Source organism: Mastigoproctus giganteus, chromosome 11 (genome assembly GCF_048544385.1).
Source record: "Mastigoproctus giganteus isolate SK-2022 chromosome 11, ASM4854438v1, whole genome shotgun sequence".
NCBI classification, from domain to species: domain Eukaryota; kingdom Metazoa; phylum Arthropoda; class Arachnida; order Uropygi; family Thelyphonidae; genus Mastigoproctus; species Mastigoproctus giganteus.
This window is the reverse complement of record NC_143585.1, coordinates 25539285-25564267: the sequence shown is the minus strand read 5'-3', so window position 1 is coordinate 25564267 and position 24983 is coordinate 25539285. Positions and strand designations below refer to the sequence as shown.

The window sequence follows — 24983 nt, the reverse complement described above, 5'->3', positions numbered from 1 at the left end:
ATGCAAGCATATGGCATCGACGGAGCAATATGGCCTTAGTTGCTAATGCTCCTAAAAACCAAACAACAACAACAACAACAACATATGGCATCGAAATGAAAATAAGAAACAATTTAATATTAAATGTAATATTTATTAGAAATTTCAAACAAATCTTTCAAACCAGCAGCGCCTTTGCTAGCAAAAAAACTTATCCCGCCAGTGCTATCACCAGTTTCGCTAAAGTGTTGATAAAGGAGTTTTGCCTTTTCACGAATGATGAGTGAACTTAACGGAATTTTATTTTGAGTTCGGTCTTCTATCCAGAGATTTAAAGCTTTTTCCATTTTTTCTAATTTAAATCACGAGTTACAGAGCAAATTTTTGAAGCAATTAGCGCGTTTTCACCGACACTACGGCGGATTTTTTGTTCCGATTTTTTGATTGATCTTACTGTTGACTCATTGATTTTATAATGTTTTGCCACTGAGGAGACACTTTCACCATTAGAAATTTTGTCTAATAACTCAATTTTTTCGCTAATGTCATCACCTTCTTTGATATTTTCACATTTCTCTTTTAGAGAAATGTAGGGGTTAGAAAGAACTTGTCCACAATAAAGTCACTTTCTTCCGTTAACACACTCGAAAAAGTCTGTTTTACACTGCAAAACGGTAGATTTATCATTTTTGTAAGCATATAAATTTATAAATTGATAAATTTATTCAATTTATAAACATATAAATTGAAAGCAAACGACGAAACCTTCCATGACAAACGCATAACACATACTGAACAAGGATTAGCGAGAAACATCCACGCTTGCGATTTTGTCACCCCTCTTCCCCCACTCACTGAGCACTGTTTTGACCGGGAAAGATAATTTTAGCCACGCCCATGTTTTTTATGGCGGAAAATATTCACGGCGCTTTAAAATTCACATTTTTTTAGGTTTCATTTTATATTAAATCGGCGATCGCGAATACAGATACCGCGAATAGCGGGGGTTTACTGTACTTGTTCCAGCAGCTCTATATCCTTCTTGAAATGAGGCCTCCAGACCTGTATACAGTACTCAAGGTGTGGCCTGACCATTGCCTTATACTAGGGAATAATCACCTCCTTATCCCTGCTTGAACAGTTCCTGTATATCATTGACAAGGCACCATGAGCTACTCTTGTAGACCATCTGCACTGCTCAGAAAACGTCATATTTGCCTGCACAATTATCCCCAGGTCCTTTTCATTCTCTACCACTGTCAGTGTAGTACCACAGAGTTGATATGTTGCTCTGGGGTTACTGTTTCCCCATATGTAGTACTTTACATTTGTCAATGTTAAACTTCATTTACCACCTCTCAGCCCATCTGCTCAACCTTTCCAGATCCTGTTGCAGCAGCATAGCATCAGTAGTGTCCTTAACAACCTTGCCAACCTTTGTATCGTCTGCAAACTTGGACATTAAGCTTGATATACCATCATCAATATCATTTATAAATACAGAAAACAACAATGGACCAAACACTGAACCCTGAGGGACTCCACTAATAACATTAGTCCACGATGAGCAGTGTCCATTGATTACCACTCTGTCTTCTCCCCTTCAACCATCCCTTTATCCATAGCAGCAATTTGCCTCCAATGCCACACTACTCCAATCTGTGCAGCAGTATTCCATGTGCAACAGTATCAAAAGCCTTTCTAAGATCCAAATATATAATTATCAAAGTTATTCCCTGCATCCAGTTCTTTTGTGACTCCATCATAGTATCCAATCAAATTGGTCAGGCAAGACTTTCCCTTAATAAAACCATGCTGTGTCCGAGCTATAACTGAAGCCTTGTCTAGATGATCCTGCAGTGCTTCTTTAACCAGTGCCTCCATTAATTTTCCTGGAACAGAAGTTAAACTCACAGGTCTATAATTACTTGTGTCAGCCTTTGATCCTCCTTTGAACAACAAAGACTTGATTTTAAACTTGGTGAAAGGCTTCAGAAACAAACATCTTAATAACTCTTATATTCAGTCACTTCCTGTATTCAACTTTCATAAGTTTAATTATTTTATCAGATTTCCCCTCCTTATCCCTCTCGGGGATAAGGAGGGGAAATCATACAACCATCAGACTGGTTCCCAGACTTTGTCTGATATTAGTGGAAAATTTCTTAAATTATCTCTGTTTAATTTCTTTGGTTCCTAGGTATTCTACTCTCCAGACACCTTGATCTCTTAGCCATTTACTCTGGAACTTAAGTTACAATTCAGAGGCACTCTCATCCATTGGCTGTCCCAGCATGTCACTCCTCTTCTGTGCTATATTTAAGGCCCGAGTTTTTCAATCCTTTCCTTTCTCAGTTTGCTGCTTCTTTAACCAGGCAAGTCTAATTTCAATACCTGTCAAATGGAATTAGCTGAATTTGTTATCTGGTTCTCATTGTTCTGCCCTTTGCCTTTCATCATGAATTCTATCTTTGTGATTTAATTAGTTTCTTATTTCTTGCACATTTCCTTTTGTTTGGCACTGATAGTGTCACTACAATTGAATTATCTCATGGTTAGTTTTCTTATATTTTTTACTTCCCACTATTCTATTTAATTGTTAAATCTTCTATAAATAATAATTAAATTTAATACTAGCTAAGTTGAAATCCTTTATTGTAAGCCTGTCAAAGAGAGTCAGAAGAATATTGAAACTATATCAATCTTATATTAAGTGTATATATATTGAAATGGTCTCAAATTTATTGTTGCAATAAATGACAATTTTAATACATGGTATAACAGTGGTATTTCACAATACATTTTTAAAACCAAAGTATTTTATGGGAAATCTTACAACCATGGCCTAGAGTCAAATTCTGAAATTTATTTGCTAATCAGACCTGTAATTCCTATATTACTAGTAAATTGTGCTCTCAATATTACCACTATTTAAAACATCGTTATAACCTCAAGATAAGGACTATAATCCCAGAGTAACGTATCAACTCTGTAGTACCACACTGACAGTGGTGGAGAATGAAAGGACCTGGGAGTAATTGTGCAGGCATATATGAAGTTTTCTGAGCAGTGCAGAGCAGATGGTCTGCAAGAGTAGCTCATGGTGTCTTGTCAATGACATACAGGAATTTTTCTAGCAGGGATAAGGAGGTGATTATTCCCTTGTATAAGGCAATGGTCAGGCCACACCTTGAGTACTGTATACAGGTCTGGAGGCCTCATTTTAAGAAGGATGTAGAGCTGTTGGAATGAGTATAGAGAAGAGCAACAAGATTAGTGAATGGAACAAAGGGTTGCTCTTACGAAGAAAGGCTTAAGTTTTGCAAATTACAGTGTCTGGAGACTAGGCACCTGCGAGGTGATCTGATTGAGGTGTATAAAGCCTTGAATGGTTTGAGCATGCTCAATGCGGGTGGGATTCTTCCTTTTGCTCAGAATAATCGCCTGAGAGGGCACAAATTCAAACTGAGGAAAGATGGTTGTAGGATATGTGCGCGGAAGTTTGCCTTTAGCCAGAAGGTGGTTGATTGCTGGAACAAACTTCCATCTGTTGTTGTAGAAGTTGACAGCTTAAATAGATTCAAGGCAGAACTTGACAAACATTTGGAGGGAGTGGATGGGTGAAGTAAGGGTTTTTTTTTTTTTGGCTGATGCTATATAACTTGCTTTCTTGCATCATATGCCTTTGCTAATGCTAATAAAATATTTAAGGGCAAAGGCTACAAGATAGAATGACTAACATGTAGGTTAGTGCAAAAGCATCATTTTAACGTAGTCATCTACCAAAGTAGTTAAGTTAATTAATTAAATTGGCATCGTTTCGGTTATATCTCATATTGTTAATGCCTTCACAACAAGTTGCCATGGTATTGCACTACCTTGAATAAATAACACTTCACCAGTGGAGAAGACTACTGTTATTTATTCTTGGTGGATACCAACCACCCAGACAGCACCGTTTCAAAGCTTGTTGGCTTCTCTTCGGTGGGTGGGCAGGTACCCTGGTGTTGCAATAGTGACAACCCAGTTGTGAAGTATAACTTCACAATATGAGAGATGCCTTAACTACTTAACTAATTTAACTACTTTGGTAGATGGCTACGTTAAAATGATGCCTTCGCACTAACCTACATGTAATCTCAAGATAATTATTTGGTTTTTGCAAATACAAATTCAGTAGTAATGAGATCTAATGCATCAATAAAAGATGCTCATTAAATTTTTTACTTATAATCTATGCAGAACTGTTCTAAATGTTTGAAAACCACAAATTATATGTTCCCATAAGAACTCTGATGTACTTTCTTGAAGTGGCATGTTTCCTGATGTCAAACTCAGATGGTCTGTTAGTAATAAAAATTCCATGTGTGTTTCTCATTATTTTCTCCCAATCAAGATTGACAGTTACTGTTTTTCCAACTGTTCATCATGTGAAGCTTTGCCAATAATTAGAAGTTTCTTGACTGCATGGTTATCATTTCCATCTCAATTTAGAAAAGCATGCAGAACAATGTTGCTAAATGAATTACCAGCACCAAATTCCAAGCTTTATTCATGAAGTGACAGTACTATCAGATTTGATTACTGAGTAACCTGGATCTTGGAATGTACTGATTATTTTTGCGCATCCGTTAATTTTTGCTCATCATTCCTGTAAATCTCAGTACCATACTTGTTATGAATGTGGAATTCTGCTATAACAATCCAGTAGGCACAACAGCATGCACTAGTTTAAAAAAAAACAAAAAACCCTGTTTTACTAAAATTATCCTAGTGTGAATTTTCCACCAGCATGGCATTCACTTTGTCTGCACCACTGATTATTTTATTAATTAGAAAAGCCTATCCATAAAAATTCTTTGCAGTTCTGTGTTTATGTATAAAGTGCACTGTGCACTCATGTTAATTTTCTGTAGGGTTTTGGTTTCAGATTTGGTTGCACTTGCTTTGCATTGCACAAATAATGGAAACAAGAATTATTTTTTTTGAATAACAAGACTGCCATTAATAATGATTTTATTTGTTAGGTGTGTTAGCATACAAAGGGTACTAGGAAAATTTTGCAATATGACGCAACAATGAATCACAGGAAGCTGCTTGTTGCTGCATGCTGAGACATGTTCATACATGCATAGTAGCCGCCACGCCAAGTCGATGGGCTCAGTTATTCATTAGTAGTGAGAGTGTAAAGTGCATGCGATGGCATCGTGGTCACGAAATGAGATAAGGACAGTTTTGCGGTATAATTTCGTGCGTGGTTTAACCATAGACCAGTGCTTAGAAGAAATGACTCTTGCACTAGATGATGATTGTCCACATCGTACAACGATATTCAGGTGGTATAGAGAATTCCAAAGGGGAAATTTCACTCTGGAGGATTCTGAGAGGCCGGGAAGGCCACGAACGTCAGTTACGGAGGAAAACGTTACTGCTGTGAGGAAAATGCTTGACGAAAACAGGCGAGTGACCTACCAACAGATACAGGATACTTTGGGCCTAAATGCACCAGCAATTCGTTCAATTCTGCAAGATCATTTGCACGTGAAGAAACTTTGTTCTCTCTGGGTGCCGCATCAACTGACTGAAGAGCAGATGACACAACGTGTGACTTGGTGCCGGGAGATGTTAAAAAAGTTTGATAAGGGACAATCTCGGTATGTGAACAACATCGTGACAGGTGACGAGACTTGGCTGTACTATTACGATCTGCCCACCAAGGCTCAAAACAAAGTTTGGGTCTTTGATGATGACGACACACCCGTAATTGTCAGAAAATCCCGATCTGTAAAGAAGAAAATGATAGCTGTATTTTTCAAATCGAGTGGAATTGTGGAACGTGTCGTTTTGGACACGCAGAAGACAGTCACAGCTAAATGGTATACTGAACAATGCCTGCCTAAAGTCATTGGATCTATGAAGAACCTGCGGCCAAAGTCAAGAATGGACACCTGGTACCTCCATCCCGATAATGCTCCAGCTCACCGCGCCAAAGCCTGCACCGAATATTTGACCACGACAGGACTGAAACTTCTCGAGCACCCTCCCTACAGTCCAGACCTTGCTCCCTGCCACTTTGCACTGTTCCCGCATGTGAAAATGAAGCTAAAAGGGAGGCGGTTTTCCAGTGATGAGGACCTTCTACGGGCTTGGGACAACGAGTGTGCTTTACTCCCTAGTGAAACTTGGCAGAACCGGTTTAAAGATTGGTTTCGGAGGATGGAGAGGTGTATTGAATGTAGAGGAAATTACTTTGAAAAAATTAAATAAACAAAGCTGTATTGCAAAACTTTCCTAGTACCCTTTGTATATGCATAAAGTTTATCTTTGCTATGTCTGTCCGTATGTAATAATCTATCTATTCCTATAGATAGATTTTCATAAAATTTTACTCTTTTGGAAAAATTTGTCAAGCCATCTCAAATTTTATTAAAATCAGACAACACAATTCCCACGATTATTTGTTTGTTTGTCCTGGTGGATGGAATTTGATGAAATTTTATATATAGCTCATGTAGAAAGACTGGCTGGGCAATCCCAAATTTAATTAAAATCAGATCAACAGAATCTGACAAATTAGTGTTTGTCTGTTCATCTGCATGTAATTACTCAAACTCTCAGTGGATTGATTTTCATGAAATTGTGTGTCAGGCTGATTTAGAAAGGTTTCCAAGCTTTTCACCAAACTTCCCAAATTTCATTAAAATCAGGCCAACAGAAATTCTATAGTTATTTATTTTTCCGTACATATCACATAGGTTACAGAGTAACTGGAACTGCACCCAAACCTGACCCCACACTGTTTGTACCTGCAATTCTACCCTCAAAAAGGTTTGTGGGATTTGACAATATTTAGAAAATTTGTCTTAATTTTTCTATTATCAATATTAATGCAATAAATCACTAAATCAAAAATACTGATTTTTATTCTATAAAATACACAAAAACTTAAAAAACATAAATGAAAAAAAAATGTATTCATAACATAATATTTTTGATAATAGAGAGCTATTAAGTGCTCGATAATTCCTATATTCTATTATATTATGAATCAACAGGGATTAACTTTATTTTAGATATAGGAAGCTTCTTTTCCAACCAACTCTCCTAGTCCAACTCGCTAATAATTCTTAGGGAAGGCGATATCAATTTTGCAAAACATGTGGGACATCTTCCCCACTGTCAGAACCGTAGTGTTCAGACCATACGGTCTCAACAATGAGCACTCATGACTTCTGTCTTCAAACACCATACCTCTGTCAGCAAGGAAACCATTATGTGGATTGACATAAAATTAGATATTTTGAAGGTCTAAACTGCTTAAATAAATATGGAGGGATTATTTCTTTTGGTCCTGTAGACTTTAGAGTTAAATTTAGGGGTCTAAAAAAAAATGGATATGGGGGAATTATTCTCTACACTCCTTAAGTCGGACTAGAACTTTTCAAGGCTAGAACTTTTCATGTTCACAGGAATAGAGCAACTCACAATTAATCTGAAATCTAATTTTATCTAATTTTATGTCAGTCCATGTAATGGTTTCCTTGCTGACAGAGGTATGGTGTTTGAAGACAGAAGTCTTGAGCGCTCATTGTTGAGACCGCACGGTCTGAACATTACGGTTCTGACAGTGGGGAAGATGTCCCACCTGTTTTGCAAAACTGATATCGCCATCCTCAAGAATTATTAGCGAGTTGGACTAGGAGAGTTGGTTGGAAAAGAAGCTTCCTATATCTAAAATAAAGGTAATCCCTGTTGATTCATGATCATAACATAATATATAGGTAATAAATTAATTTTGTACATGGTTAACAACAAGCATGAAATTGTGATTACTTACATTCAAAAACTGAAATCACAACCTGACTTGCAAACCATAAAATTATCTGAGACCTGACCCGATGCAGGACTTTAATATAGGTCACCCACATGATATATAATGAAACACTGAATATTATATCTGTTGCCTTGCACTGATTGGAGGAATGAATGGGCAATATGTCAGATGTGCAGAAATTAAATGCTTTTGATTTGTGCATAAAAAGTTGTTGCTTTTTTTGCTCTTTGTTTTTTATAATTTTATAAATTATAAATTCTTACTATCTGTTAATGAGCCAAAATGTAACATACTGCATACATTAACTTATTATTATTCATAAGAACAAAGAATAAAATTTAAGTGCATCATCTTAAAATCATCTTAAACTAATTATCTTTTATTAAAAAAAAAAAAAAAAAGAAAAAAAAAAAGCTAAATGGTATATAAAAGTAAGCCAGTAGTATCCCAAACTTATTTACCTGAATATAACAGGAGTATGTTCAGGAACACTGAAATATGTGTTACCAGGTTTTTGCCTGTCTCCATTCATAATGCGGTCATCTCCTGATCCTTGATGCACACCTGAAATAAAAAGAATAAGATCAAAACACCATGTAGAAAATACCCCAAGTTGTGACTTTATAATTTATAATTTTGGGTACTTCTGTTTCTTCTCTGTTTTTAATTATGGCTAAATTGTCTTAATTTACAAACTGGTTGTCATTAATTAATGTATTAATTACTTTTAATAACTAAGAATTCTTTAACAATATACAAGAAAATTAAAAACGTGTTTTTTTTTTTTTCCTTCCCTCTCTGGAAAGGATTTCTATCTGCTAACTGAAGAATAATTTGAAATCTTCATGAAACTTTCTGTACAACATGAAACTGATATATATATATATATATATATATACACACACAGGGTGTCTCAAAAATATTGGTACAAACGTTTAGGGGAGGCAGGTAACATCTAAAGGAATGTGAATAGCATAAGAACCCATAACCGGAAATGTCACCGTAAGTCGGTACATGGCACTGTTCATCAGTTCTCAAGAGGGAAAATTTCTGGTTTACTCATTCAAGCAGTAGTCGCCACACAAAGAGCACGCATCGATATACGAACTGTGAGATGGCAGACACGCATCTAGTGTATGGATTAGCAGAGGGCAATGGACGAGCAGCTCGACAAATTTATGGAGAACGCTTCCCAGACAGACATGTACTGGACCACCGTTTGGTTGCACGTGTGCATCAAAATTTGTGCGATTATGGGTCATTTAGAGGTAACAGGAGTAGTGCGGGCAGACCATGTTCGACGCGAACTCCCGCCATGGAGGAAAGTCTGTTGAATGCCATCCAGAATAATCCTACTACCAACACACGTGCCGTTGCCTCTGCCTTAGGAGTGTCTCGTTGCAGTGTACAGCATGTCTCGCACCACAATTCCTTACACCCCTTTCATCTCCAAAGGGTTCAGTTACAGCTCCCCCAAGATCATCCTGCACGTGTGGCTTTTGCGCAGTGATTTCTCCAAGAAAGTGTTCAAGACTTGAATTTTCCAGACTATGTTTTGGTCACAGATGAGGCTTATTTCACTCGGGGAGGCTTATTCAATCAGCACAATGCTCATGTGTGGGCTCACGACAACCCACACGGTGTGCATCCCCATGCGGCACAACATCGCTTCGCAATAAATGTGTGGGCAGGTATGGTCGGTGACTGCTTAGTCGGCTATACATGTTACCATCCCGCATGAACTCTGCTAAATATCGGATCTTTCTTGAACAAGTTCTACCAGGGTTACTTGATGATGTTCCAGCAAATGTGAGATGCAACATTTGGTTTCAACATGACGGGGCACCTGCCCATTATGGAAGGTGTGTTCGTGACCATTTGAACAGGCGTTTTGGGCGTCGATGGATTGGCCGTGGCGGACCCGTTGCCTGGCCCCCATGCTCACCTGATTTATTGAGCCTTGATTTCTTTCTGTGGGGGGCCCTCAAATCTATGATGTATGAATCGCATGTGGAGACGGAAATGGATCTCGTGGCAAGACTCCTCTGCAGTGCTGCTACTGTCAAAGAAACTCCAGGTGTGTTTGACCGTGTCTGCCAATACATGCTGCGTCGGTGTCACGCATGCATCGCGTCTCATGGTGGAACCTTCGAGCATCTGTTGTAACATCATGAAATGTATCCATCTTGTACTCCATTGTTAATATTATGTCAGATAAATGTTTGCCACTAATTACCATCTTGTGTCATTTCTGCTTCTTGTGCCTCTGCTACTACTTTCCTGTGACGTTTCCAGTTATGGGTTCCTATGAGATTCACATTCCTTTAGATGTTACCTACCTCCCCTAAACGTTTGTACCAATATTTTTGAGACACCCTATATATGAAGGTTACATATATTATATATATGTAACTTGAAGTTAGGAATAATACAAATATGTAATGTGTATGTGTCACTAACATGAGCTCTCAACGATACAGCAAGAAATAACTGATTGCTGCATGCAACCAGTCACACTGGAGTTACAGGAAAGTTTTCCAAAACTCTTTAGGTCTTAAAGTACACTTTAACCGATTAAGTTTTAGCAAATTTCCATGTGTCTATCCTGCAACCATCTTTCCTCAATTTATATTTATGTCCCCTCACACGTTCTCTAAGCAAGCAGAAGGATGCCATCAGCATCTCAATTACTGAATCCATTCAAAGTCTTAAAAATCCTCAAACAGGAGCTAGTGGCCTAACTAACAAACAAGGTGTGGCCTAACCACTGCATTATGGGATAATAACTTTCTTATTCCTGCTGAAAAAAATTTCCATATTTCATTAACAAAACACTATGAGCTATTCTGGCAGCCTGACGTGCATGTTCAGAGTTTCATGTCTGGCTGCAAAATTATTCCTCAGGTATTTTTTTATTCTCCACTGCTCTCAGCATTATACCACACCACGTTTGGTATGTTATTTGCTTACTGATTTTTAATGTAATCACCATTCATTTTTAATATAGACTCCAACATTGTACAGGCAAGAACTTGCCTGTACAATGTTGGAATTATTCCCTGCAAGAACTTATTTTGCATATCTATCCAGGTTTTCACTTCTTCCGTCACTTAGCCATCATGATAACTTTTTTTAGTGTCCAAAAACCCAAAGGAACAAGATTATGGAGAATATCCTGATTTCAAATACAAATTTTACAATGGTTTCATAAGTTTTATGGTATGTAGCTTAGCACTCGTGCTGTAATAAAATTCCAACTGATGGAAACAATGCAAATCTGGCTAGACAGAGTAAAGATTTCTTTTTACAAGGAATAAAAATATACAACACCGAAGTCTTCTATACTGAGAATGGGCATTGAATTAAAATGAATAAAAAAATAAAAATAATAAAAATTCTCATCCAACTTCTTTTTTTCCCCTCTATAGTAAAATTGACATTACTTTTCTGAATAATACTACTGTAGCTTTCCAGGACCCATTCCCCATCCTCAGCAATGTGTCTAAGTGGTGTCATGGACAACCACTTTTATGCTCCATTGTTGGATTAAAATGTATCTTAGCATGGACCTGCAGAATTGGTGTACAATAACACCTGTCAACTTCTCTAGACCCTGATGGTGGAAAATTCTTGGTTGTATTCTATCTTGATACTTCAGAAAAGACTGTTGTGGTTGGAGTTCTGGCTTTCTGTTAGTATTTGGCTGTTACAAATACTAACTGAAGTAATTATCTAGCATAGCTTTTGGAGGTCTTTACTTCATCACCTTGGTGTAACAATCAAGCAATTAACACGAGATAAAACCACAGCACAAAGAACTATTTCAGACAAGCATCAAGTGTGACAATGATGTTGCAGAGCTCTCAATCAGTTCTGTATCAAGACATGTTTCAATCCACTCCAACACAATTTGAAAAGCAGACAGTGGTGACATGGGAGTATGGATGGGTTGAGTAAACTAAATACTTATGGCATCCTTACTCTTTCTCGGATAACATATGTACAAGAAGGTGAATTTAAATTGGAGAAGGATGGTTGTATGGTAGACGTTGTGCAGAAATTTACTTTTAGTCAGAGTAACTGTTAAAATAAACTTATAAATGATGTTTATAGAAGTGGGCAGTTTTTATAAATTTAAAGAAGGACTAGAAATGGACAAATTATCAGAATGAATAGACAAATAAGGTAGTTTTTTTATATATGGCTGATATTGTATGAACTTGCTTTCTTGTATCATTCTGCCACTGCTACTAGTAATATCTTCAGATTATAGGGACAAAGGATTAAAATCCTCAAAAGCAATGGCAACAAAGTGTTAACAACAAGCATGAAAATGCTTAATTTTTTCCACTGGAGTTCTATGAACCATTCAAAAAAGCAGTGCTTTTTTTGGAGTGGCTGGTATGAAATAAACCACAGATGCACAAATGAGCAATACAGCAGATATTAGCCAGTCTTGGTGCCCATAGTGTTGCCTAATTATTAAGTGACAGTGTCACTAAATTGCATATTCTAGGGCTACTTTTTTCTGAATATTGGTAGGGAGAGAGAAAAAAAAAAAAAAAAACACCCAGAAACATACTGTATCTCTCTCTCTCTCTCCTCAATTTCTACATGAGACTAGTAAACTCAGCCCTATCTGAAAGATCTTACAATAAGTTCCTCTAATCACTGATAGGATTTGAACCTACCAAATGGACAGCAAGTGAAAAATTCATTCAGTCATCTGAACTGCATTATTTATATCATACAGAAAAAAAAAAAAAAAGGAAAGTGAAACAACCAGAACAAACCATCTACCTACGTTCCAGTAAGGCAATGTACCAAAAGAAAAATGTAAATTCTGTTACTTACCATTTTCACTGTCTTCTTCATTTGCATGAGTAGCTGGCCAATGTTCCAGCAAAGCCTGCAATAATAATCCACCCAGATTGACTGCGAGGAAGAGTATTAAAATGAAGATTTAGGATTCTTTTTATTAATTGAACTGTCAAATTTACAGGAATTTTACATGGTAAAAGAGTTACATTTAAAAAATGATGTCCAAAAATATTTATATAAAACATTAACATACTTGTATAAACACACTGGCCAAAACTTTTGAAACCTGTTAATTCATACACTTGCTTATCATATACAAAACAAAAGCAACATATGTCAGAGTGCAAGTATATGTTATCTTAGCTACTACCTGATAAACAGATATCAATGGGATGTGGGTCTATGTGCAGTTTCAAGATAGAAGAAATAACCAAGTTCCAAAGGAGGAGTTGCCTGTTATTTATTTTACAGAGCATCAGCACTTTCCATACTGCTGTCTGGTCTGTTATGTCTATAGAAGCATCAGTTGCTGGTGTTTGGTTATTTCAAGTAGTAATCATGAATATCATGGAAATTACTGGAATGCCTAAGAATGACATCTCAAAGATCTATACCTAATCTGGAAAATCAATGAGCAAATCATATCGAAATGAGAAATTTTGACAACCACTAATCCAGCGAGTGAGACTAGCAATAGTTCTTAAGGTTCGGTTTGCATGGGTGTGGTCTTTTGTATGCCAAAGTGGTCCAGGTTAATTCTCAATGCTGCTGTAGAGCATTAACCTTAATTGTATATGGCAATAAACTGGCTGCCACTTTCAAGCATATCAGATATATTCCACATCTATTTGAGCCATGTAGAGGAAATGGGTTAGTTGCTGGTACTATCTGCACTACATTATGTAGAAAAAAAAATTGCAACAGTGCAGAGACCACTGACAGCAAATGTAGGCAAGTGGAAAAAAAGTGCTGTATTCCGACACCACATTTCACAGATTGCGTGTAGAGTGCCAATCCCACAGCAGATCTGCAGATTGCCTCAATGGAGTAAAGTTTTGGTGTTGAGAATGTTCCTATAGTATGAGCTGAGCCAAATTCTTAGCCTGCTTGGCAGATAAAATGCTAGAGTTTCAGCATAGGGAAAGACCAAGTGCATTCCATTATACATAACTTTTTCCCTCCTCAGATAAGATACTTTTCAGAATTTCTGCAGATACATCCAACAAGATACTTGTCATGTTGGATGTATCTGCAAACAGTTGGTGAACATGGTAAGGCAAGCTTCTTCCATGACCTCCAGGTACAGGATCTCAACTTCCAAAGGATTTATGGGATAGCTTGAAAAGAGTTATCTGATCATAAAATCCTTTACCACTGACTACATCAGAAGACATAGGCCTCTGTAGCTGAGTGGTCAGGAGTAGGAGTACAGTAGCACAAACTCTGAGTAGACCACAGTTCAAGCCCCTGCAAGCTAAATATGGTTGATTTGCCAACCTGCACTGGACCAGTGTGGCAGATTATGGTCAATTTCCCTTAACAAGAATTGTTGAGGAGGCTTCCATCCTGCAGTGGATTGATAATGGCTACTGTTTACTTACTTTACATCACAAGACACAGCTGTCTTCCAACAATAATAGTTCAGTATCCATCCTCATTTTTTGGAATACTGGTGGGATCCATACTTCACTGAGTGCTGGCTGTCACCAACACAGCAGTTCATCCAATCTTATAATGAGGAAAGATTTAATATTCTGGCCAGTGCCCACTTTTAACAGCATTTTTAATAATTATTTCACTTTTGACAATGCAAATCCTGTAACCAAAAATATTTAAAATATTTTCAACTCCTATATCAAACAAAAACCATAAGGTTTTTGTTTGATATAGGAGTTGAAAGAGTTTTCATAGAAGCCAAAAGACACAAGTAAGCAAGGTATTGGAGAGAGAAATTATGAACACATGCAAAAAAAATATCCATATAGCTATATCCATTCTTTGTGTTTTTCCTGTTGCCAGAAGATGATACATTCAGCTATATTATAAAACTTGAATGCATTCCCATTAACTGTTCTCTTTTATTTAAAATTTTTGCAAGATTAATATTAAAATTACAGGATCCACACATTTCAAAACTAACTTTTTCTTTCTTCAGTAGCTAATGTAACTTTTTGGCCAAGGCCAAGTATATAATATTTGTATAATATTTGGCCAAGTATATAATATTTGTAAATACTTTAGTTAAAATAACAAGTACAGGCATACACAAAGTAGACAGATATAGGCACTAGCCTGCTGCTGTGAAAGCAGAGATTATTAATCTATGAAAGTACTGAGGAATGGCAGCTCCAAGTAACTGAAATTAGAAATCAGCAAAATAAAATAAAAAACTTCTTCTCTAATGGATGTCAGCTCATATTAACAAGATAATTTAAGAAAACTAAAGAAATATTTGGTTATGAACAGAATTGCCAAAAAGCATAGTAAAATTGTTCAACACATAGGAAATAGAAAACAGATTTCAGGTTTTGAATTATGTTTTTTTTCCTGTTCAGTCCTGACTAACATCAGATATTGGGGGTGGGGGCTGTTGTAGGTGCAACTTAGGTCATATTGTGGCACATATATCAGTAAATTGCACATGTGCTGTGGTCAATTTGCTGTTTGCTGGACAAAAAACCAGTTTTCAGGAGAAAAACCATGCTATCATCATCGTCTGAGACCGATTAATTAGCATTAGCATTAGTTGAGGCATATGATGCAAGAAAACAAGCTTATACAGCATCAGCAAAAAAAACCAAAAAAAAAAAAAAAAAAAAAAAAAACACTTCTCATTTTACCCATCGGGTCACTCCAAATGTTTGTCTAGTTCAGCCTTAAATTTATTTAAGTTATCAACTTCCACAATAGATGGAAGTCTGTTCCAGCAATCAACTATCTGTTGGATAAAGGCAAACTTCCACACATCTATTCTACAACTGTCTTTCCTCAATTTGAATCTATGCCCCCCTCAGTTTCTTAATCTGAGCAAACGGAAGTATCCCGTCAGCATTGAGCCTGCTCAAACCATTTAAGGCCTTATACACCTCAATCAGATCACCTTGCAGGTACCTAGTCTCTGGACACTGTAATCTGCAAAACTTAAGCCTTTCTTCATAAGCGCACTCCTTTGTTCCTCTCACCAATCTTCTTGTCCTTCTCTGTACTCGTTCTAGAAACTCTACATCTTCTTAAAATGAAGCCTCCAGACTAGCAAAATTCCTATATATCATTGACAAAACTCCATGACCTGCTCTGGCAGCCCATCTGCACTGCTCAGAGAACTTCATATCTGACTGCACAATTACACCCTGGTCTTTTTCATTCTCCACATCCCTAAGTGTAGCACCACACAGTTGGTACATGGAGTACTTTGCATTTGTCAATGTTAAACTTCAGTTGCCACTTCTCAGCCCATCTGCCTAACTTTTCTAGATCCTGTTGCAGCAGCATACTGTCTTTACTGTCATTAACAACTCTGCCAACCTTTGTATCATCTGAAAATTTGGACATTCAGCCTGATATACCTTCATCGATATCATTGATAAATACACAAAACAACAATGAGCCCAGCACCAAACCCTGGGGGACTCCACTAATAACATCAGTCCACATAGAGCAGTGTCCATTTATTACCACACTCTGCCATCTCCCACTCAATCATCCCTTTATCCATTGCAGTAACTTGCCTTTAATGCCATACTGCTCCAATTTGTACAGTAGTCTTCCATGTGCAACAGCATCAAAAGCTTTCCTGAAATCCAAGTACTGTATAATCAAAATTATTTTTTTCATCCAGTTCTTTTATGACCACATTGCAGTATCCAATCAGATTGGTCAGACAAGACTTCCCCTTAACAAACCGATGCTGTGTCTGAGCTATTACTGCTGTCTTGTCTAGGTGATCCTGTATCACCTCCTTAACCAGTGACTCCATAACACGGCTTCAAATAATTATTTGAAGCTGTGCTATGAAAAAGATCCATAAAAATTCCAGGGTTCAACCTCAGGTCTTCTTTTCCACTCAGTGTGGGAAGGATGGTGATTATAACCAATTGTGCTAGCCCATGAAGGAACTGGGAGATACTGTCCTTAATTGAAATAACTATACTAATCAGAACATACACAGAATTAGGTGAAATGATTATCTTATCTCAATGGCTGTCACTCTTTAACTGTATTCAAATCTATACAAAATAATATCAACTTGAATTTAACTTTTCCAATTAGGTGAACTCCACTTACGATAGCCCTGCAGTATATACAGTAAAATTTTGTTAATTTGAAGTTCATTTTGTCCATTAAGTCCATTTCGATTTAAACAGGGTCAAAGTATATGTATATGTTCAGAACATGTTGGTATTAATTAATCAAAAGAAATATAGTCACTCTTAAGACTGTGCAGAATTTTCATCTCTTTGAAAATAGACATTCATGAATATACAGTTAATGAGTTAATTTAGTGATGATGAGAAAGATAAGATTGCAAAATTTCATTTTTGCCTCCATTATAAAGTTTTACACATACAAGCTATGTGTAAAACTAAGTGCTGTTTTGTTCATTATGTATAATTGTACATTTATGTAGGTGGTAGATGATTTTCATCAACCGGTGAAATACCACCACTTTGCTTATTGGAGGCTTGAAGCGGTGAAACCCATGTTTAGTCTCTAGAGCAAAGTTTCCGGCACCCCCCCTCCCCCCATACTTCTCCTTCAACCCATGCACGGTACTAAGTACTATAGGTTTTGATACCTTTCGTGTTTGGGGTTTTCATAAAAAAAAAAAAATGTACATACTTTCCAAAGAAAGATGGAGTAATCATATTTTCTGATATTATCTGCTGTTTAATACTTGTAATCCAACAAAAAAGAGCAAACATCTCTCTCACTCTCTTTTTTAAGGTGTCAGTTTCAGTAAACTTCGATGAGTGTGAATTGCTCTTACTACACAAGCTGGTGATCAGCTGAGCATAGCACACAAAAAAGATTTAATTCCACACAACCAAGGATATAATTAAACATATATTTTTACCTACCCACACTAGGCACTCACTCAACTGCTCTGAAGTAACTCAAACTAGTTAACAGTTCACACAAGGGCAGAAAAATGCCCAGTGTCCAAGTACAGCTGAAAAATATTTAGCATTATCATAGGCATGCGATACAAGAAAGCAAGCTTATGCAGCATCAGCCAAAAAAAAAAAAAATATCACCACTCCATTCGTTCCAAATACCTGTCCAGCTCGGCCTTAAATTTATTTAGGCTATCAACTTCCACAACAAAAGATGGAAGTCTGTTCTACTAATCAACTACCCGCTGGCTAAAGGCAAACTTCTGCACATCTATCCTACAACTGTCTTTCCTCAATTTGAATTTATGCCCTTTCAGGTGATTATTTTCAGTAAGAGGAAGAATACCATCAGCATTGAGCATGCTCAAACCATTCAAGGCTTTATACACCTCAATCAGATCACCTCACAGGTCCCTAGTCTCCAGACACTGTAATCTGCAAAACTTAAGCCTTTCTTAATGAAAGCAAACCTTCGTTTCATTCATTAATCTTGTTACCCTTCTCTGTACTCATTCCAACAGCTCTGCATCCGTCTTAAAATGAGGACCTGTATACAGTACTCAAGGTGTGGCCTGACCATTGCCTTATACAAGGAGATAATCACCTCCTTATCCCCGCTAGAAAAATTCCTGTATATCATTATCAACACACATTGAGCTACTCTTGCAGACCATCTGTTCTGCACTGCTCAGAAACCTTCATATCTGCCTGCACAATTACCCCTCCTTTTTATTCTCTACCACACTACACTCTATACTGAACAATCGCTCGGTTCTTTTCCGCGTTCGCAACACAAATTAATGATCTGGTATACATTTCTTGCGGTGATTGCGACTCGTCTTACCAAGGTTCGACACGATTTTCTCTTAATATTCGTGTAAATCAACATGAAGCCTCAGTTCGTGCTTCTCTTTCAGCAGCGTCAGAATTAGCCTTTCATGCCATTAACGAAAAACATACTTTTTTATTTAACGAGGCCAAAATACTTAATGTTCAATGTAATTATACGCGACTATTAATTGCAGAAACTGTAGAAATTAAATTACACGAGAATTCTGTTAATGTTTGGCGGCCATATTTGATCTCCGATGCGTGGACCTTTACGTGCATCCGCGAAGACAAATAATCACTATTTAAGTTTCAGGTTCAACCCTATTCGGTAATTTTCATTCCTGTGATCACGACATACAGTCGAAAAGCGTTGTCAGCTTCAGGGAGGAAAATTGTTTTGAATATTTTCGTTAGATTCTTTTTAATTGCGTTAAACTGATTTTTAATTGTTTTAAATTGTGTTAAATTGGTTTTTAATTATTTATATTTTACTCTAATGTAAGTTGTTGATTTTTTCGTTTTAATTTCTGGAGAGTATTATACGGAAGTGTTCTACGTACTATATTGAGGTAAACTCCCCTTATTATTTTACAAATATTCTCTACCACTGTCAGTGTAGTACCACAGAGTTGATATGTTACTGCTTCCCATATGTAGTACTTTACATTTGTCGATGTTAAACTTCATTTGCCACCTTTCAGCCCATCTACTCAACTTTTCTTTACATCCTGTTGCAGCAGCATACTGTCGTTAGTGTCCTTAACAACATTGCCATTTGTCTGTAAACTTGAACATTAAGCCTGATATACCACCATCAATATCACGTGATTGCAGTTTCAAAATTTTACCTTGGTTGTGGAATTAAATCTGTTTATTTTTCTCTCTTTGTGTGCATAAATAAATCAATATTTACTGTGGAAGCTGTGCGAGAGGAAAATATTACACACAACTATATACTAAAACACATGCACGAACACACATAAACCCACCAGATTTTCAGGATATTAGAATGGTTCCATTAAAACATGGAGGTTTTTATATCTTTTTTTTCTCTTTGAACTTACCTCAGCAAAATACGAGTGGTATTGAAAATGAGAGAAAAGCTCCTGAATCAGTTTCATGGTTATCTCTTTCATAAATAGCAACTTAATTTATGCCCAAAAAAGATTTAATTCCACACAACCAAGGCTGTAATCAAATGTATATTTTTAACCAACACTGAGGGCTCACTCAGTTGCTCTGAAGTAACATCAAACTACCCAACGGTTCACATAAGCACTCTATGGCTAGCATAAGTAGTTGTAATTAGCAAGTGTAGTCGAGTGCTATGTTATGAAGTTTACTGAATGAACAGCAGTGCTAGAGGAAAGTTGTTACCTCTCTTCTAGTGCTGTTTTTTTTTTTTTTTTTTTTTTTTTTTTTTGCAGGATTACAAGTATTAAACAGCAAATAATATTCTAAGATACTCTCCTCTATTTCTCTCTTTAAAAGGTATGTGCAATTGTACATAATAAACAATAGTGCTGCTTGTTTTAATGTACAGGCTCATATATGCTAAACAGCAATGCTATTATGGCGGCAAAAATGAAACTCAGTAATCTTTTTAAATCCTCCAAATGAGCAAGTTCCCCCCCCCAATACATTTATTATCATTCTCTTAAAATTCAGCTTGTACATCTGGACACTTAAAGATGCATGGTGCCAGTTTTTTTTTTACCCAGGGTGTAAAAAAACTGGATTATATATGCACCCATAATGTGAGTGACAGTTATGTGAATTCTCCACGACTTCGCATGCAGTATTCAGGGGAGTGAATACAAATAGAAAATTTAAAGGTGTCGTCTATTGTATAACATGAAATTTTGCATGGCACTAGCAGATTTTCATTGTAATGATGTTTGCCTGTAGGGTTTCAGCAGTCTTTTCGAATTACAAAACTATTTACAAGTTGCCACACCCAAAAAAGAATGACAACCAATTATTGAATATACTACCAGAAGCCACTCAGTGGACATCACAAGAATGGCTTCTGGTAGTATATACAATGAAAATTTCAGTATAGCAACAATAATTATAGGTCTTGGCTGACTTCCCTTATTATTTAGCATTTAGTAAGTCTCATTTGAACAAAACAGTTTTGATGAAAAATTTAGTACAATGAATTATTTTCAATGTCTATTATGCCTAAAATGTACTGGTTTTTTAGGCTTTATTGGAAAGTCTAAATGGCAATGTGTAGCCCATGTTGTAGATATAGCGATGGAAGAATTAGTTTGAAAAAATATTTTTACTTTTGTAGTATGCTGTATTTTGTCATTTTATTAATTTTTTCATTGATTTAAAGTTATTTAATTTTTAAAATTTATATATTTTTATCACTGTTTATTACTACTTATAAAGCAATAATTTTACAGGAAAATTTTTATATTTGTATTCAGTTGAAGGATGAAATGGTAAATTTTATGAGTTGACAATATTTGAGTATATCATGCAGAAGAGGGTTAATGATTTAACTTCTATAAATCACTTGGGGAAGTGCCTACTGTCTCTCTAACAACAATACAGGAGATATCTGTTAAGTTATAGTTAAAATTTTGAATTTTCCTACCTGACGATACTGTCTTAAGGTAAAAGATCATTCACTTCTGATTTTATAACATCAAGTGTTGCATATGTTATTTAATGTTTTAAAGTATAAATTTACATCTAAATATTTATTTTCCACCAAATTACATAGCCAACGTCGCATTTGTTAAAACATCTAATTATGTTTAATTTTTATTAAAATTAATAACTATGCATGTTATCTCCCCACTATTTTTTTTAAGCGGTTACTTTACCTATTCTCAAGTCAAAATTTTCTTAGATCAAATCTGCTAGTACAAATAATAATTATTAATGACAGAACATTTTAAATAAAATTCACTTTTAGGGTCAGGTCCATCCGTTGGCCCTAGGCCAAACTCTTTGGCTGAAACCCATGCTGCAAAGCAGTCAGGTTCATCTAAATGAATGCACAGCATCTGAAAGAAGAAAACTACAGCTTTTTTATTAAATAAAAGTAACTTCATTAATTATATATGATGTTATTAGCACTCTTTATATTAAACATTACCTAGATTTTTTGTTATTTGTTATTTGGTTTTTTTTTTAGGAGCATTAGCAACTAAGGCCATATTGCTCCGGGAGATGCGGTGGTCATTTCCTGACCTTTCCGCATCTTCCGTATTTGGTGGTGACGGGCTCGAACCCCGGTCTAATCAAGAAGCGTGTGCTACGCACCGCTGCTCCTTCCCACCTGGCTACGGAGGCGCCCTAGATTTTTTGTTTAAAGATTAAAAATAAACTGAATTTTTTTTATAAAAGTCTGAAAAGAGTAAAACATACGACAAGTGGGTTTATTCTAAATACACGTTCTTAAAATGCTAACAGAAGGTAAATTTAAGATTTTTTTTAAAAACAAAAATCAAAATTTCATTAAGCCAGCATTTACCATGAATGATAAAATATAAAACAGTACACATCCAACAGCTTTTTCGGGAATATTTTACAGGAGTGAAAAAATAAAAAAATGAAATCAATGTCCAAATGTTTCAGCTAGATATGGCACCTCAGGAATTAAACTCCTACACTGTATTCAAGAAGCACTAGCTGTTACCATTGAAAAAATTTTGCAATTGGTAGCGGAGTTTTTCTCTAGCTGTCCTAAAGAAATGTAGTACCCATTGTAGTATCAATATATATGTGTAAATGTATTCAGGATTGGTCTTTCAAAATGATCCTGAATACATTTACAGAAACACAAAAAGGTGTGTTGCTCCTTTGCCGTAAGGTACATTCAACATGACCAGTCAGAGTAGCATTTTGACTGTGAAATACTTCTAAATCCTTAAATTACTTATCTTAAATAACCTCAAAACAAATAAACTCGAAGTTGATAACAATAACAATAAAATGAGTTTTGAATGTATTAAACATAACGAATGGCAATGAGTGTATGAGCTCATGTGCGCAACGTGGGGACATAGTGAGCTGTGATGGAATTCTAATGATTAGTTCTTTCTTTTAAAGTAGACAGTGCTAGTAGAGAATTTTGCAATTGGTAGCCAAGTTTTATTATTATTATTTTTTATTATTTATTTTTTTTCAGAACAAAGGACATGATTGTGCGAATGTACAAATTGTTAATTAGAAAAACATGCTTTATCAACTTAGACAACTGTTTAACAATTTGTTTGTTAGTTTGTTATTTGGTTTTTAGGAGCATTAGCAACTAAGGCCATATTGCTCCGGGATATGCGGTGGTCATTCCCTGACCTTTCCGCATCCTCCGTATTTGGTAGTGATGGGCTCGAACCCCGATCTAATCAAGAAGCGTGTGCTACGCACGTTTGTTTAACAGTTAACATCTTCCTGTGCTCCATCATCTACGAAGTGAATGTTGAACTATTCTTGTTTGTAGTACAAAATTGGCCCATTCTGTAAAATAAAACTATTTGGAATTTTAAAAACTTTCTGCACACCCAAGAAGAAATATCTTCAATTTTAGACCACTTCCAGTCTGACTGGTTAAGCCTATTGCTGACAGAATAATGAAAAAACGGCTTTCGTATTAAATATATGGATTTCACAAAACTTCATAACGATGGATATGAGTTAGAATTTATCTAACAGTATTTCTGTTACATAAATACTACATGAAATTTGATTCAAAGGTCTCTAAGAATATTCCAAATTCATAGTAATATTTGTGTGCAAAGAGGATGGGGTGGGAGGAGCAGTGGAAGTCCAATTGGATGCAAAACCTATTCAGGGACCAGCAAAACTTACAATAAAAATCTGGTGTGTTGATTCAACCTTTCCTTCTCAAGTAATGCCCAAAACTGATTTATATACTTTTCCCCCTGGTGGTATTATTAATATTAAAATATTATATAATAAATATTAAATTTTTCTGCTGATGATATTAAGTCAAAATTTGACCTAAAACTCCAAGAATTAGAACACAGTGTTTAAAAATAGTGTCAATCCAACTTTTCCTTATGTTCTAGGGAGTGAGTTGCCATATTCTATCTCCTTTATTTTGATGAAATTTAGGATGAATTAAAATCTTTTTAAAGATCAAAGTATAAAATTTCATGAAATCTATCTACTGGAAGTTGGCTATTACATGTATATATGAGTGATGGAAGACCAATGTGAAGGTGTGCTTTAGGCATTTGTGAAATTATCTAATAATGATCTGTTGTGGACTATATTGATTGTATGTCAATCAATCTAGTTGGTTGGGAGGAGTTGTGTACATCTTAAGCTGGAATTATGACATAATTTAGAGAAGATTAGTTCACCTGGGAGAATATGAACATTATCAGTGTTTGCTCTTAATTATCAGGCTGGCTTGCTTGCCTAGGGCTTGTTTTGCACATCAACTACTTTGGTGATTGTGTGCCATTTTATTATTATTAGCCATATAGTGCAAAGAAGCCTGAGGCTTATGCTACACCAGCTAAAAAAAATTTCCAAGTTACCCTGAGAGAGAGAGAGAGAGAGAGAGAGAGAGAGAGTCAGAAGGGAATCACCAAGAAAGAGAAGAATGATATCCAGCTCAGGACCCTGGGTGAGCCAAACCCATACTCACCATACGTGAGCCTCTGGGGATATATTTCATGACTTATTTGTATTATGTCTATATTAAGTTTGCATTCATGAGCTGTTTTGCATGGCAGGTGGAGAAAGCCTCCACTTCCTTGGTCTGTAATAACTACATCTTTGATTGAATTGTTTCTGATGGAACTCATTAAAATCTTTCTAAATGAGTGCCAAGTGATAGAACCTCTACAGCATTAGAGAGAACACCAGCTACAACACATTGTTGCAGTGTCGTTTCTGGTGGAATTGAATCATGGAGAGTTGCTGTTAGCTGGCAGAGAGCAGGAAACAGAATGGTTTGACGGAAAAAGTTATAGGCATTTTGTAATATTTTGTTTTTAAAAATAGAAAACCAATCTGGTTGCATATGAACCCTGTTTATTATCTCAATGTATTTGCTTTTTACTCTGTAAAACTGCAAATTTTTACTATTAAAATGCTGATATCATCTGGAGGTTGATCAGATAAAACATCTTTCAGGAGTGGTATGCTGGATTCACTTTGATGATAGTGGCAAATTTTTGAAATCAATAATCTGTGTAGGTTAACTACTACTGTTATTTTGTAACCATGGGTGCACATAACATAAATGGAGAGTTTCCAAATGCAACTAACTTGGAAGCTAAAATGGAACATGATATCATTTCTTTGTGGTGATTTATGTGGCAATGATGAAACTGCTTCTAGTGTCATTCTGAGTAGTCTTTAATGTCACTTGTATCATAGGTTTATAACTGCTGTAAGAAAATCATAAA

The 24983-nt window shown here is 36.1% G+C and overlaps 1 protein-coding gene across 1 annotated transcript in view; it reads right to left on the bottom strand.

Annotated features, from left to right (window-relative positions):
* Window positions 1-24983, bottom strand: part of LOC150077815 (WD repeat-containing protein 48) — a 109706-nt gene that overhangs the window by 24854 nt on the left and 59869 nt on the right. The window contains exons 13-15 of the mRNA XM_090385297.1: window positions 21506-21602; window positions 12668-12748; window positions 8275-8377 (exon numbers count right to left, since the gene is read on the bottom strand). Coding sequence (XP_090241423.1) covers window positions 8275-8377; window positions 12668-12748; window positions 21506-21602 — 281 coding nt within the window. The remainder of the gene's footprint in view (window positions 1-8274; window positions 8378-12667; window positions 12749-21505; window positions 21603-24983) is intronic.